At 40.3% G+C, this 15,284-nt stretch overlaps 1 protein-coding gene across 3 annotated transcripts in view; it reads left to right on the forward strand.

The window, feature by feature from the left end:
- Positions 1-15,284, forward strand: part of FILIP1 (filamin A interacting protein 1) — a 106,305-nt gene that overhangs the window by 58,149 nt on the left and 32,872 nt on the right. For all 3 annotated transcript variants that reach the window (XM_027697071.1, XM_027697080.1, XM_027697087.1), the window contains 2 exons: positions 3,377-3,550; positions 5,537-5,715. In XM_027697071.1, the coding sequence (XP_027552872.1) occupies positions 3,377-3,550; positions 5,537-5,715 (353 nt within the window). The remainder of the gene's footprint in view (positions 1-3,376; positions 3,551-5,536; positions 5,716-15,284) is intronic.

Consider the following 15,284-nt stretch of genomic DNA (forward strand, 5'->3'; position numbering starts at 1 on the left):
TTTCCACAGATCGCTATACATTGAAAGAAAATATCTCTATCTGAGTCCTCTTCTTGTCGCTTCAGTGGAAAATTAGTCATTTGGAGGAAACATGAAATCAAGGAGATAGACAGGCGTGCTGTTTCAGCTCCTTGCCTCTACATTATCCTGAGAAATTTTGGAGAGATTTAACTGGAGTTCACAAACCCCGAGGCCGATGGAAGGCTAAGGTGTTGCCTGGGTCTCTCTCTCACCTAGGTCAACTGCACTTCAGAATGTCCGTATGATGGGGCTTGTTTCTGATCAAATAAAAGTAAATTTGCCTCTAGTTTATTATTAGCATGAAATTCCCTTTTCGGTCCAATGCTTCCTAGCAACCTGAGTGCCTGTCAGTCAGTTTGCTTTTCATAAGTCTGTGGAAACCGAGTACTTGGTGAATTAACCGATATCCTTGAAAAGATAATGATAGGAGAAATGGCCAAGTACATGAAAGGCAGAAGGCACTTTGCTATATTAATGATCCAAATCCAGAGTGCCAGGAGAGTGTTGGGTAACCAAGAAAGGGTACATGAGAGGAGAACTGACTGGGATGGTGCCACCCAGCCTGTCTCTGGCCTTGGTACCCTCCTCTTGGGCTGCAGCAAGAGGTGTTCAGTGCTGACAGTCCTATCGCCTGTCCCCTTGGAGCTAGGTGTGTCACTGCTTTCCTTTAAAAATGAAGCAAGGAAAGTGTTTTCCTTGAAAGCTCTGAACTGAGTTTGGGGCACCTTTCTTCCTTCTTGGGATGTCAGTTCTTTCATTCATCATCACCCACTCTCCTGACTTGGCTCCCTTTGGTTCTTGGGGGACCCAAACCTGCAGCTTCCGGAAGCCTTTCTTAGCTAGCAAGTTATAAGCTGTTTCAGGGACTCTTATTCCCTCATGCTGAAGTTGCTCCATTTTAATTGTGAGTGATGACAGACTAAGGAGGCTGAAGGAAAGGACGCATGGCAGTGCACAACTGAGCAAGGGCTGGGGCACAACTGGGCAGAGCAGCTGCCTCTGCCAGCTATTTCTGTATCAAATAACCATTGCAGGGACTGGAGACCAGCTCTTTGCTCTCCCTATTCATAGTGCTAAATCACCAAGCCTGAGTTGTCTCTCTCTGCTCTGCCCAGCCCTGTCAGTGTTTAATTATGCCATCCAGGGCCCAACAGCTTCAATGGGAAAGAATGAACTCATCCCCCTCCCCTCCTAAAAAGCCTAGAGTCTGAGGTGTGCCTGTCCCTTAGGAATGGGGTGTGTGAGGCTTGAAGCTTTGTGTGCTCAGAATCAAAACAAAATGGGGTTTCAATATGATTGGCTGTGGGCCTTGTACATAGGGCAGAAGGGGGCTGCCCCCTCATCCTACTGTTTTCAGTGCTCCCTTCGCACAGTGCTCTTCCTGAGCATGCCTGTGGCACAGGGCCCCCGCTGCGAGGCACAGAGTGGGATACCAAATTCGTTCACTGGGACAGGAGGCAAGTATGGCCTCAAAACTGTCCCTTCCTAAGGACTTAAGACAACACATCATAAAATCTGGACATTTAGAAATCCCCCCCATACTCCCATGCTGTCCTACTAGACTTTTTAAGAGCTTTTTCTTCAGTTTAGAAGCATTGGCCTCATGATGATGAAGACACTAACATATCTGTTATTTTTACAGGGATAGAAAAAATTGTACATTCTGAAACCTGTCTAAAACTTTCATAAAATGACATTTTTCATGTACTAAGAGTGGCACAGTTTCAGGATGTGATGTACTGACGTGTACATACTCTTCTGACTTTCTTTGAGACTAGCTCACTTAGTTGTGATATCTGTGAGTGATGTACCTTTCCCACTCTCATTTTGGAATAAGATGAATAACACTCCAATCTGTATTTTGTATTTTGCAGACATATGCATAGCTTTTACTTAAGGTTACAAAATGATATGTTTTCTAATATACACCAGCCCCGTGTAATTGGGCTAGTTCTCAATTGGGTGGCATAATCTTTGCCTCAAGTTCATTTTTTGTTTTATTGTCATGTTAGACTACTTTATTTTAAAGGTAAAAAAGAATTAAAGGGTCTTTGCCATTTCCTGAAATTATTTTCTTGCTCATTTTAAAAGCAGGTCGTTTTGTAGAACTGTGATGCCTCTGTGGTACTGGGTAAAGATTTAAGATTTGCTACAGGGATAATATTGAGTGCTATTACGAACACTGTGAAAAAGCCTGATGCATTGGTCAGTTCATAAATCTTAAACAGTCATTGCTTACATAGGGGTAGGATTTGTAAAGGATTTTTTCTTTAAATGTCTGAACCTTTCCTTAGTCCTTAATTTACTTCCCAAGCTCACATACATTGTCAGAAAAGCAGGCGAGAGAAAAATTGATGCCCATACTGTTCTGCTTCCCCATCCATTTGAGCTTGTGGGAAAGATGCTCTCCAGGGAAATCCAGGAGCTCCCTTATGCCCACCAAAAGCTGGTAGGTTTTACAGCCCTTCCCTGGACCTTGGCCTTATAAACATATCTTGAAAGACAAGCAGGTGCCCTGCCCCCATTTTACAGATGGTTTAACAGATGTTGGCAAGTATCATTAGAAAAAGAGCTCGGGATTAAGTGTATGTCCACAGCATAGCCCTAAAAACCAGGTGGCCTTGCAGAACAGTCTCGTCGTGCCCAGATGTCTGCTCCTGCTGCTTGAAACTGGGGTCTCCCACCTGGGGCAGGGAGCACGGAGCAGGAGCTGGGACCTTTGCTCCCCTTTGCCACAGGTGCACCCTGGCCCCCAGCCCTGGCTCCAGGGTCAGCAGCCCTCCTCCACTGCCAGGAGGGTTTGCTCAGCCTTTCCATGTCTGATGCCAGTTGTGCTGGTTAGCCAGGGTCTGCAACCTTTCTAGGGTTTTGTTTAAAGAAATGAAAGCTACAAAAATTTACTTCAAAAGTTACTTGAAGAGAGTATTTAGTCACAGATTTGGGTAGGAGTGTCTCGGAAGTACTTGATTTAAAGCTGTCCGAGAAATATTAGCTCACTTGTGCTGCTGCTTCTACTCATTTCCTTATGCTTCTCAGGGAACAGCATGGGCAACAAATAAGATGAAACAATGATGTCTCCTGGCTATAGTTGCAACCCAGATAAAAATTCATATTGTTCAAATGTAATGGCAGGCAGGAATAGAATATTTAATATCTTTAAGACAACATTTGTATTGCACAGATCATGTTTACTCTGATAGCTCCCAAAGTTTTTATATTTGCACTGGCAGCCTGGCATTTTTCTAATTTATTTTATTTTTGTGTATGCAGCCTGTACATATGAAATGCCCCTATTTTCCCTGTTTTCCCTGTTGGTTAATAGGTTGGCTTATGCTAGTGATTTGCAATATTACAGGCAAGAGAGGATGTGATCCACATGCTGAAGACAGAGAAAACCAAACCTGAAGTTTTAGAAGCTCATTATGGGTCTGCAGCTCCAGAGAATGTGCTCCGAGTGCTACACAGGGATGCCATCCTTGCCCAAGAAAAGTCTATAGGGGAAGATGTCTATGAAAAACCAATTTCAGAGGTAATTGATTTACAACATTATGTCTGTGCAGGGGGAATCCTAACCAGAAGTGAGACTCCACATATTTTGAACATGTGCAAAGCACTCAAGAGGATAACACACTATTTGTACAATGACAAGAAATCAAAGAAAGTCTTGTTCGCTCAAACGCAGAATAATTTGTAAGTGAAGTCACTGGATTTGAACACAAACCATAAAGAGGTTGTATGATTCTTAGGGCTGGTGCTGTTAAGCAAGACCAAAATCTGGGTGTTACCTTCTGGGTTTTAAATTCCTTTCAATTATAGGCTTCAACCTCTATTGCTCACAGCACTGGTACGAACTCTTTGATTTTCTTGGCATACAAGACCACTATCATGTGGGTAGTTAAGAAAAGAAGACCTTTGGAGATTGACGATATTTATGGGATCATAAATCTGTATTCACTTTACATCACTTAAGCTCTAGATCTCCAAAGTCAGTTCAGCCCCTAAAAGAGACCTATAGGACTTGATCCCTTGCTTTAAAATATAAGCAATAAATGAATGTGGAATAGACCTGGGAACGTCTAAGGCCAGTGTGAACGCCAAAATAAACACCCACTGCTCATGTTTATAGTTTCATAATAGTCCAGGGCATGGAGAAAGAGCATGCAACAACATACTGTAGTGGTTGCCCAAATCTTCACAGTTCCTCCTATTAGAACATTTAATTTGTTTACCAGGAATTGTGTCTACCATGAGATATCTTTATACTGTTTATTCTCATTGAAGTGTCTCCTGGAATTCTGGGGATGACAGTAAATAAGGAAAGCAAACCAACCTTAGCATGTGGGAGCATGCAAAAATTACTGTCAAACAAGATTAAAAGAGCTTAGCAAGACCTTTTTCTATGATAATTTGACAAGGACCTCAGTGAAAAAAGTAAAACTTTGTCATGTGTAGGTTCACAAGGGTTACATTGAAACTAAAATAGAATGGTGACAAAATTAAGTGCAAAAGATCTACTCTCAAAAGATCAGCCAAACCTGTCTCCTCTATAAAATGCAATGACTGTTTGACTGCTATGGTCAGTTTCTGGAGATCAAATTGCCAGAGTCCTCCTGCTCTCCTACTTCCTTAGTTTGCTGAGGCACCCTGTGAAACAACTGCCTGGTGCAGCTGGGGCCAAGGAAGATGGTAAGGGCTGGGGGTGCACAGAGCAGGCTCAGCCAGACACTGTGCCGGGGGCAGGCAGGCAGAGAAGTACCAGGGCTGTGAGCTGCTTTGGCAGGGAGGAGGATGGAGATTTTTATCTGCACCCAAGAACCAGCCATGGTGTGTTTGGAGTGCCCTAGCATCTTTTTAGACACACCTTCCTGGTCTTAGTGTTTGTTTGAATAAAAACTGGCAAATTAAATTAATTAAAAAAAATACAGAAGGCAAAAAAGGTAAAGTGTTGCAAATAAAGAAAGATAATTTCTGTAAAAAAACAGGCTTATAATGAATTGTATTTGGTAATGTAAAACTGAATCTGTACTGAATCTAAATAGATTATCTCAGCAGTTGTACAGGTGTGTTGAAGATGCATAACTCAAATTTCAGCCTTGAGATTACACTTTACGCTCCACATGTAGGTGTCTAGTCCCCGTATGTGTGTGTGAACTCAGGCTCCCAGGGTCAGAGTTCTCAGCTACAGCTTTTCCTGTGTGAAATGAAAAAAGGGTGCACAGCACCTCACCACAGTGGACATTCTGCACTGCAACAAATTTGTTACCCTAAAACTAAGTGAAGTTCTGCCCTTTGTGTATGTGAAAACTGTGCAAATGTTTATTGCTAATATGTCATCCAGATAAATCATTACTTTCACAGGACAGTTATTCTTATTTCTAGCCACTACTTTATGTAAAGCCCAAGATGTAAAACTATGGGACTCACATTTACCAAACAGAACACTGTTGGTTAATAAATCAGATGAAGTAATCAAGGAGACCTTTAAAACAGTCTGTTCTCATCTCCTACAATCCAGCTAGACAGACTTGAAGAAAAGCAGAAAGAGACGTATCGGCGCATGCTGGAACAGCTCCTGTTGGCAGAAAAGTGCCATCGTCGCACAGTTTATGAGCTAGAAAATGAGAAACATAAACATACAGATTACATGAACAAGAGTGATGACTTTACCAATCTCCTGGAACAGGAGCGGGAGAGGTGAGTACCTGAGACAGTGCAAAGACTATACCCAGTGTCCCAGTGTTTGTCAGTTCAGCAGTGATTTGTTCTGGTATTTTCTGTGTTCAAATGACACTAAACTCACGTGTAAACCATTTGCAAATGTCAGTCCACTCATGTTATTAGTAAGTACATTACTGTGCAAGTCTAGAGCTGGAGGAATACCATTGAATGTTCCTGTAGTGTGCGCTTGAATTAAGAAATGGATTTGTTTTTAATTAGTCATGCCCGTTTTGGGTTCACCTCCAGGTAGCTTTTGATCAGCTGTTATTTATGTTGGCTAAGTTTGGGACTGGCTTGCTTAGCTAAGTGCTACATTTCATGAAGGCCAGAGCACTGTTATCACAGCAGGAAGACAGGGTAAGGAAAACCACAACACATATTAGGATACTAACACACAAGTGGTGGGACTTTGCCATGCTCTTCACATTTAGGCTTGAAAAGTCACAAACCATTTGCATTCTTTTTAATATCTTTGAAGACACATGCCTCAGGCAAGTTCTCTGTTCCTGTGGAAGAAAATATTTTCATGTTTTACAAAACATGCCTAGCCTGTGGTATCTGCAGTGTTTATCTCACTCAAGATTGTTTCTTCCAAGTGTTTATCCTGCTTGAGGGAAGAGTCTCTGTGTCTCTAAGAAAAGAAAGATAATTACCTTAGGTGAAGATTGAGCACTCAGTTTTTCAATGTGAAATTTTCATGCTCATACCAAATTGCTTGAAATCAATACATGATGCTGTGTTTCTTTTTTTTTAAAAAAAAAAGCTCTGAGAAAAACACTTAAGGCAAGTTCAAAGAAGAAATGCTGTTGAGGAAACCACAAGCTTGTGGCAGACCTTTGCAAAAAGCTAGGCGTGAAATTGTTTGGTGTATTTCTTGAGCTCAGTTCAGCGCCAGCTTTGAGTAGGTGGCACGTGAGCTACAGTGACCATATTTTCTGGTTAATAGCTGTTATTTTTCTGTCTCTATTTTCCTGGATTGATTGGCAAACGTTAAAGGAAAAAAATGCTTCTGTATCCTAGCAATTTGATTCTCATAGTAGAAAATAAAAAATGTGTTGTATTTCCAAGTAAAGAGCAATTTCACATCTGATTCTCATAGCCGCCATTTTCTCTCTATGCTGAATATCCATGTATGTGTGGACATGCAGCCACTAAAATGCTACAAAAGTAAAAGTGGTATTAAAATACCATTTACATTTGTCTTTACATTTCATATTCACATTAATTTGACAATTGTTGCCCTCTTATTATTCCCTCTCAATTTGTGAAGGCCACTAAATAAGATTATGACGTGGTTTGAACTGACTTCCTTCAATGAAGTGATTAAAAGGATTTTCACCTTACATTACTACTGCTACCAAGATATCAAGTCTCATCTCTGGGCTTTTTCTCTTACCCTTTTTGCTCTTTCAAACTTCAGGTTTTCTACATTTTATCATTTTTGAAAAAACAGCAATAAAAAAAGGAGAATTTGAGTTTGAATTTCTCCTGAAAGCAGATCTTTAAGAGCAACTAAGCCTGCTGGCTTTAGTCACCGGTGCCTCTGTACTGGTGGCTGCAGGGGAATAATTGCAGTGCTGAAGCCCTGTTGATTTATGTTAAGTAAACCAGAAACCTGATGTTTGCTATTTAATCCACTTTGTTTGTCTATGGCACTAGTGAGAAAATTTGCTTCAAGTCAGCAGCCACCAAGCACAGAGGATATGGTATTTAGCTAAACATAAAAAACCAAGATGCACCTCCCTCCCTCTTCTGGGAGTCCTCCTCCCAGATCACTCACAGAGCAGATTAGCAAAATCAGGATGGGCTGTAAACCACTTACTAGCATGTAGTCTTAAACAATCCTAACTCCTCACCTTTGCTTGCTGAGTGCATATGAAACTGAGGCTGCACCCACATCTCTGTAAGTATTAAAAACTAGAAGTAGTATTTGAGGGCTATATTCACAAAGAAAGAAAGAGCAATGGGATGACTTCTTAGGAAAGCCCCAAAGTGACAATAGATTTTGTCAAAAAGAAAGAGTTTGAAGTGTAAAGATTAAGTTGCAGTAGGATAAAACATACAAAAAACTCATACTCACCTAATCTGCATATTGGGACAGAGAACTGACCTGCTCAAAGGCATTATTCAAGGTCCTGCACAGGCATTCTAGTTTTATAAGTACCACTATGTATATAATTCATTTTACTGTGGTGCTTTGAGGGTTATTTTATTAAGAACTGAACAGACTTGTAGTCTCCATGAAAACGAAAAGGGACACAGAGGTGAACTTTGCCCGTCAGCCACTCTGCTGCGCTCACAGTTATAATGTTAATGAGACAGGGTGAGCCAGAAGAAGAACAGTGCTGTGGGATGGCCATCTCACAGCAGTCTGCCACAATGAGAGCAGTAATAATTCCTGTCCTGGATCTAAGTAATTTCAGTGATTTCTTTCCTCACAGTATTTTATCAACCTTTCCTAACCATTGTCCACATCAACTTTTGCAGGCCACATCTGCTTTTGCTGTCTTGTGAAAGTCTGAACAAAGGAAAAAGGGGAATTCTCTAAGACCAGAAATATGCCTCAGTTCTAATGTATGTCTAGCACTCTTTTAATGTATTTACTTTGGAATATTTTTTTTACAAACACTTTCATACATTATCTCTAATCCACCTACAACAACATGATATGAAAGCAAACCGTTCCTACGAAGGGACTAATTGTTAGGTCAGCCTCACACAGGAAGGAAGTAACAGGAAAACATGATTTATCAAGAGTAATTATGCACGAAAAGTATAAGAAAGTGGACATTGTACATTGGGATATTCAACATGTAGACAGCTGGGAGGGTAAAGGGAGAAAGCTGGAGGGCCTGGCTGTTGGTGTTGGCTCTGCAAAACCAAGTGCAACTGACCTGAAGAAAGATTGTGGAAAAAGTTGGCATGTTAGAGGAAAAGAGTAGTGACAACCCTTTGCCAGATAGAGATGAAAGAAATCTGCTACTTTTAGTGGAAGGTGCTTCTGCAGACATGGTGGCTGAAGTGTTTTGCAAATTTCCCTATAGTATGCTATAATAATATCTAATGATGTTTGAAAGTTACAGACAGTACTTTCTATTTTTCTATGTGACTAAATTTCCCTTTTTAATGCTTGCCCACCTCAGCTGCTGTTTCTGTAACATCCAGTTGTTCTTGATCATCTCCTATCCCCAGGAATGCAAAAGCAGACATCTTCCTGGAGCCTCCTTAGGAGGCTGAGAAATACAGAGAAGAGCTGGAGGCCCCTGGGCCCTCTCAGAGACCTTGGGTGGCAGATGGTGGGGTAAGGAGTCTCTGGTCTGACAGATGGAGAATGAGGGGCCTGGTCAGAACTGCACTGACAGTGTGGCTTGCAGTGGACACCTGGAGAGCAGAAGAGTAGGCAGCAGCAGCAGCCTCAGGGATAAAATTAGTCTTCCTACTGCAGACAGCTGGTGGTCTGAGTTTGAGCTGAGCTGGCTGCAGCTAAACCAGCTATTGGTACTTCCCCACTCCAAAAATTCATGTGTAAAGCAGGCTTAACATGAAATGGTACTTGGTTGTTCTCTGTTCTGCCTAGTCCCAGCCCTCTTGCCTTCCCCTTTAGGGAACTGGGATGGGTGGGGGGAATCTTTAGGATCAATTATAAACTTTTTCATTTGATCAGCAGGGATTTTGTTCTGGTGGAAAAGGGTAGAGCTCTGTGTAGCCTTAACACTTTGACGTCTTGATTGATCTAGGAGACAAGCTTTAAAATGCTGACATTTTTAGAGGTGCTAATCTCTGAACAATTTGTCTTGTACCCTTCTTTTAATCCCGTTTGTTGACGGCACATTTTGCTGCTATTAAAAGCACTGGAAAGCTCCCATTGATTTTAATGGTCCAGAAGCAGGCTTACTGTGAGGACCACTGCTATCCAGGACTGATTGAAGAAATAGCCTGAAAGACTTCAAAAATGGGGCGAAAGGGGAGTAGGGAGTTTCTTTTATAAGCACGGGAAGTGGGTTGCTGAATAGAGGGTGTGATATGGCAAAAAGGCTTTGTTGAAGCTCTGCTGTGGGGGATCTATGTGACTGCTTGGTGAGTAGTTTGATCATTTCCACTACGACCCGTGAGACTGCTGAGACTCTGTCACCCTACCACACAAGGTGTCAGTAAATATACACCCAGTGTCTAAGTGTTGTCTGTCCTAAAGCACTGATATTATGCTTAGCCATGTTTCATTGTAAGATTTAATTGAAGTGATGAGGATTTTAAATTGGTTCTTGCTTTCCATGCTGCTTCAAATTATTCTTTACAACCACAGCGACAGTGTTCCCAGTGCACTGAAGCATTTCATGTTTTCCTCAAGGCAAGGCCGAGGATTCAGTCTGTAGTTCCTAAGCATTGCCCTGCTAAATCTGGTTTTAGTTAAACCTTCTTTTTGAAGTACATGGCCATAATTAGATCTGCTTAGAGGAGACAGCAAGACTGTGACCCCAGATATTTCCTCCAAAAAGTTTCCTGTCAGTCTTCATGTAAAATTGTCTCCTCTTTGCCTCCCCCATCTCAGCATCCCCAGCAAGGAATGCACTGGCAAGTCCCTCGGAGGTCTGTGATAATACATTCCTCTTGGCTTCGGTCATCCTGGCACAAAGATGCTCTTGGCTGCTCTGCTGGTGATGTAATTCTAGGCCTGCATCACCTGCAAAGGAAACTGATCTGTGAGCAATAAAGCATATAGCTGTCTTGAAATAAAAATGAGAGTGTTGATGTTAACAAGTTTTTAAAACACTTTTTTCCTTTTATGCCTTTCTGCTTTTATTAACAAACTTCCCCTTCTTCCTTTTCCCACAAGACGGCAGCACCAAGTCTTCCATTGGGAAGTGCTTGCCTTTTTGTTTCCCTCTATTTCATGGACCTAAGCAACTGCAAAGGCTGGAGTGTAATATAGCTTGGAGATTTTATGTGTGTTACCTCTCCAGTTTGTATTTTCTCATTATTTTTATGAAGACTGTAAAATAAAGAAGCTGGCAGGAAGACAGCAGGGCAGAGTATCCATCAGTCAATTACTCATTTACAGAACAATCAAGCCAAAAATATAAAGTGTTCAGACTAATACATCTCTGTGATTTACCACTGTAAGACCAAATTTTGTGATAAGAATAGCCCTATACAGAGATATTGGGGTGAGGTGTAAGATCCCATAGTTACACTTGGCCCATAACTGTGTAATCTGTTGGTGATTACTTTAAAGCCTGGAAATTAAATTACTTTACAGAAATAGTTTCGCAATCTTTTTTTCCCCCAAGAGTTCTTAGCCATATTGGTACTCTGGTATGGTGACTGTTTCTGTGCCCCGGTATCCAAATTGTGACCCCAAAAGAGGAAAAGCCAGCCCAATGGGACTGTGGGAATACACCATTGCCTACAGTAGTTACTCATCTGACTGCACATTACTGGCTGTAGTAGAGTAGTGAGACACTCTTGGTCTACTTTTCAGTAAGTGCATCTCTGAACTTTTAATCTTATCATTTAGAATACAAGGGCAGCAGTACAGTTTTTATTCTTTTCTTTTAGGCTGACATACTATCTGTATGGTTTGGAAATGCTGGGTATTTTCTATAAATGTAGTATATTCACAGGATCACAGATCACAAATTCTGTGGTAGTCTATTAAAATAAATAATTTAAAAAGCCTGGCAATGACAAATACAATTTCTGCACAGTTAAGTAAATCTGAAGGTCATCCATTTTGTAGGTCCTGTTTTACAGCCCCATCTGACTGTAAGGCAGCGACAGTTCAAAGTTCATGTTTTAACTAATGAATCTGGTCCCAAGTTCCAACAAAATGGCTCTGAAGGTAATTTAAAAATGAGAGAACAAACAGCCACATCTGACTGTGGAGAAACAATATGAAAGTATTGCAAGTGTTACACAATGTGAACTGGGACTAATCCAAATCCATCTCTTTACACTTGGATAGTCCTCAAAACTGTCCGGTCTTTCAGTCACTTCTGGGATTATATAAAATGGTATCATGTGTTGTTTCAGCTATTCTTCCAAAATTTTTTCTAAGTAGGCATCAGCTTCACAGCCCTTGAGAGAGAATTATTATACAAAACTATATGTAGTTCACTATTCCTGAAACTTTACTTGCTAAAATCATCAATTCAAATGCTCCCAGGGTCAGACAGGGGAAAAAATGACTTCATTCAAAATCTGCTCATGAACTCAAACTCTGTCCAGGGTGCAATAGGTAAAAATTTTAACATTTAAAGGGTCTTTGGCATGTTTCAGAGTTATTATATATCAGTTCACAGCTCTACAGAGGCAATCGTTTTAAGTTGTCATTTTTTTAGGCAAAGAAAACAAGAATTGAATCAGGGTCATGTAGGGAAAATTGCTTCCTCATTCAGAAAGATTAGAAACAGGTTTCAGTTAAAGTGCCAGGTTTCAGTGAATTTCTAAAAAATTTAGATAGATGCCAATTATTTACAAGTATAAATATATGATAATAGGCACTCAACTTTGGACATGTTGGATATTTGCTTTACGTTTAAATGAAAGTTTACCTGTGCAGAGATGCACAGAGTAATTAGTGAAGTACATGACCTACTACTTACATTAATGCCCTACTAATATTCAAGACCTGTTCTATAGAGTCCAATAATTTCCACTAAATTGTGCGAATAACCTCAAGATGTCATCTGACTAGAGGGGTTATTGTGACTCAGTGGGTTATATAGAAGCTTTCCTAACCCTAAACAGATGTAATGCTTTTTCCATCTTCTTTCCCCAAGAGGGTGCTAAGTTGTGCATTCCCTTCTCATTCCCGCAGTATCTCCAGCAGCAATGGAGAATAATTAGTTTTATATTTGCATCATTTCAGTTTTCATTTCTTTTGAAGGCTTATATGTGGAAAAATCGTAAGACAGAAATAAAAAATCCAGGGGGTGCACATATCCAAACAAAGTGTTCTTTTGAAATTTGCTGCGGCCTGTACAAATCTGAGGGGAGAGAAATGCAAAATGTATAATTCACCACATATTTGTAAAGTACCTGAGTAGGTGCCTGATTATAATATTGTGTTGCCATAGTTAGTGTTTCAACTAACTTTTTAAAAACTCATTAAAACATGAAAACATTAAATCTTACATGGGTGTAAGATTATTATAAATGTCAACAAAAAAAATCTGGTGGCTTAGTTCACAAGACCAGCCAGTCAAAGAACCATATCAAATGACCTTGTGATTATGTCATTCACCTGCACCATGGGAGACTTTCAATCCTTCAGTCAACCTGTTGGGACCTGAATCCACCTCTGTGAGGAGGCCCTCCTGGTCACATCACTGGTCCCTTGGAGTGTCTGTTCCCATTCTTCCTGGGCAAAATTGTTCTACTTTTGCAAGTCACATAATTTTGAGTTCTTTTCACCAAGGAGGTGAAAATCTTCTTGTAGGTCAGTGTCTGGGTATTCAAATTACCCCAGACACAGGAATTCATTGGTCCAGGCAGGTCACTTCATCTTCTGAAAAAGTGAGGATTTGTTGGTTTGGTGAATTGTGTCAAGATATGGTCCTCTCTATCTGTTGCTTTTCTTAAAATGACAAAGATGGAAATGAAATTACTGATTTGAGAAAGACAAATGTTTCACTGAAATCCACATGAAACACTTTTTTCACTTGAATGAGAGAGAAAAATAAAGACTTTTTTTTTTCTTGATACTTATTGAATTTTTGATTCAGCTCTGAAACTGAAAAATCAATTACTCACACAGCTCTGTTATTCAGCTGCTTATGTTAGGGAATGATTAATAGTAACATAGCTGAGTATGTAATGCCCTAATGAGAAAAGATAAAGAAATGAGCAGAAAATGAGGCTAAATTATAGCAGAATGACAGCAATGCTTTTCTGATGATAGCAATTATGTCATAGCTGAAAAAGTATCTCTTGGTGACAAGTATATATATTACAGAATGAAAGTTCCTGTACAGTTCCATTTAAAATGTTTATTTTCAGAGGAACTGGAAAGGGATAGATGCATTCTCTTTCATCATTTAAATGTCAGTCTTTTCCTAGATGACTTAACTCATTTTAAAATGATGCATTGCTTTCAACATTTTTTCATTTTGAAAATTACTGACTGGGATACAACCCTGGTTTCCAAAAACAGTAGGGGAAGAACAGTGTCTGTACTGGTGGAAGGCAGGCGGATGGTGTGGAGAACGGGGTATTGCCGCTTGCAGTTGTTGTTGCACAGCTCATGTGATGTGGGCATGGCTAGTCTACAATAGAGAAGAGTCTGCCCTGGTTTGACTGGCCTGACAGACCAAGTGCTGTCGGTCCAACTTGCTTTTGGTGGCAAGCACTATTGCCTTGTGCCCATCATTAGCACACCAAGCTCTCTACATCCAGCTTCTTCAGGTCTTAGGAAATAATTAATCTGTAAACATGCCATCCTGATGCTGGATTTTATGAGCACAAAGCTGGCATTGTTGCAATTCCTCTGAAGTCAGTAGAGCTCTTCTTGATTAATGGGATTAATGAGAATCAGAGCAGGAATTCTGAACTGTGTGAATGCATATACCTGTAGAAGTTTATACATGCATTTATAAAGGTATTACATACAGCAGTTTCTTGAGTGGAGTTATAGCTTCTGCATGAGGGTTTTCTCTCCAGAAAATTAACTTATACATATTTCCTGTAAGATTATATTTTTATATAACTTCTGTATGCATTTTGGTTCATGATAGTAATAATAATAGTAGTTGTAGTAGTAATAATAATAATATTAACAATAACAACAACTTTTTTTTCATAATTTCTACAGATTAATTATGCCCTTGTATTTTGAATTATTTTTAGTCAGTATTGCTTATTGATACTACAAAGGAGGCTGTAAACTTTTGCCTCTTTGTGCATGAGACATCATTTGCACTTATGTCACCATAAGATTTTTAAAAATAATAGTGATTTGTATGCTCAGTGGAAGTCAAGCTCTGCAGTTATTCAGAGAGCAACACAGACATGGTAGAAAGAAATTTTAAGGCAAAGGCAAGCACAGCTCTTTCTAATTCACACTTACTTTATGAAACTGGGCCGGTTTCTCCTTGCTTGCTCTCCATCTTGCAACCTGAGTTTTCCCTGCCCTTTTTTTCACCATTCAAACACTCAACAGGTCAGCACATCATCTTGGAAAGGGGTAGTGCAAGCTAGAATTAATTATGTCAGGCTGAGGAGACAAATAAAACCAGATATGCCACTCCTGGAGCAAGTAATACATGGATGCTGGTGCAAAAGTCATGCCACTTGTGTTTCCTCGAATGGAAACACCTATGACTCCCATCCTTGTGTGATGGCTGTGGTCAGCCCCATACCTCTTGTCCTCAGAACAAAAGCCAAGTATTTCATAAGGCCCAAATAACCTCAGGTGAAAAATGATGTTCAGCTCAGACAAGATGATGGGACTACCAAGGATGTGCAACAGCACATTTGGGCAAGCCAAATACAGATCTGCTCAAAAATCAGGTGCCTGTGAATATTCGAATTTATATGTGCATTTGTTG

This window comes from Neopelma chrysocephalum, unplaced genomic scaffold, assembly GCF_003984885.1.
Source record: "Neopelma chrysocephalum unplaced genomic scaffold, ASM398488v2 Primary Assembly neopelma1_23b, whole genome shotgun sequence".
Lineage (NCBI taxonomy): Eukaryota > Metazoa > Chordata > Aves > Passeriformes > Pipridae > Neopelma > Neopelma chrysocephalum.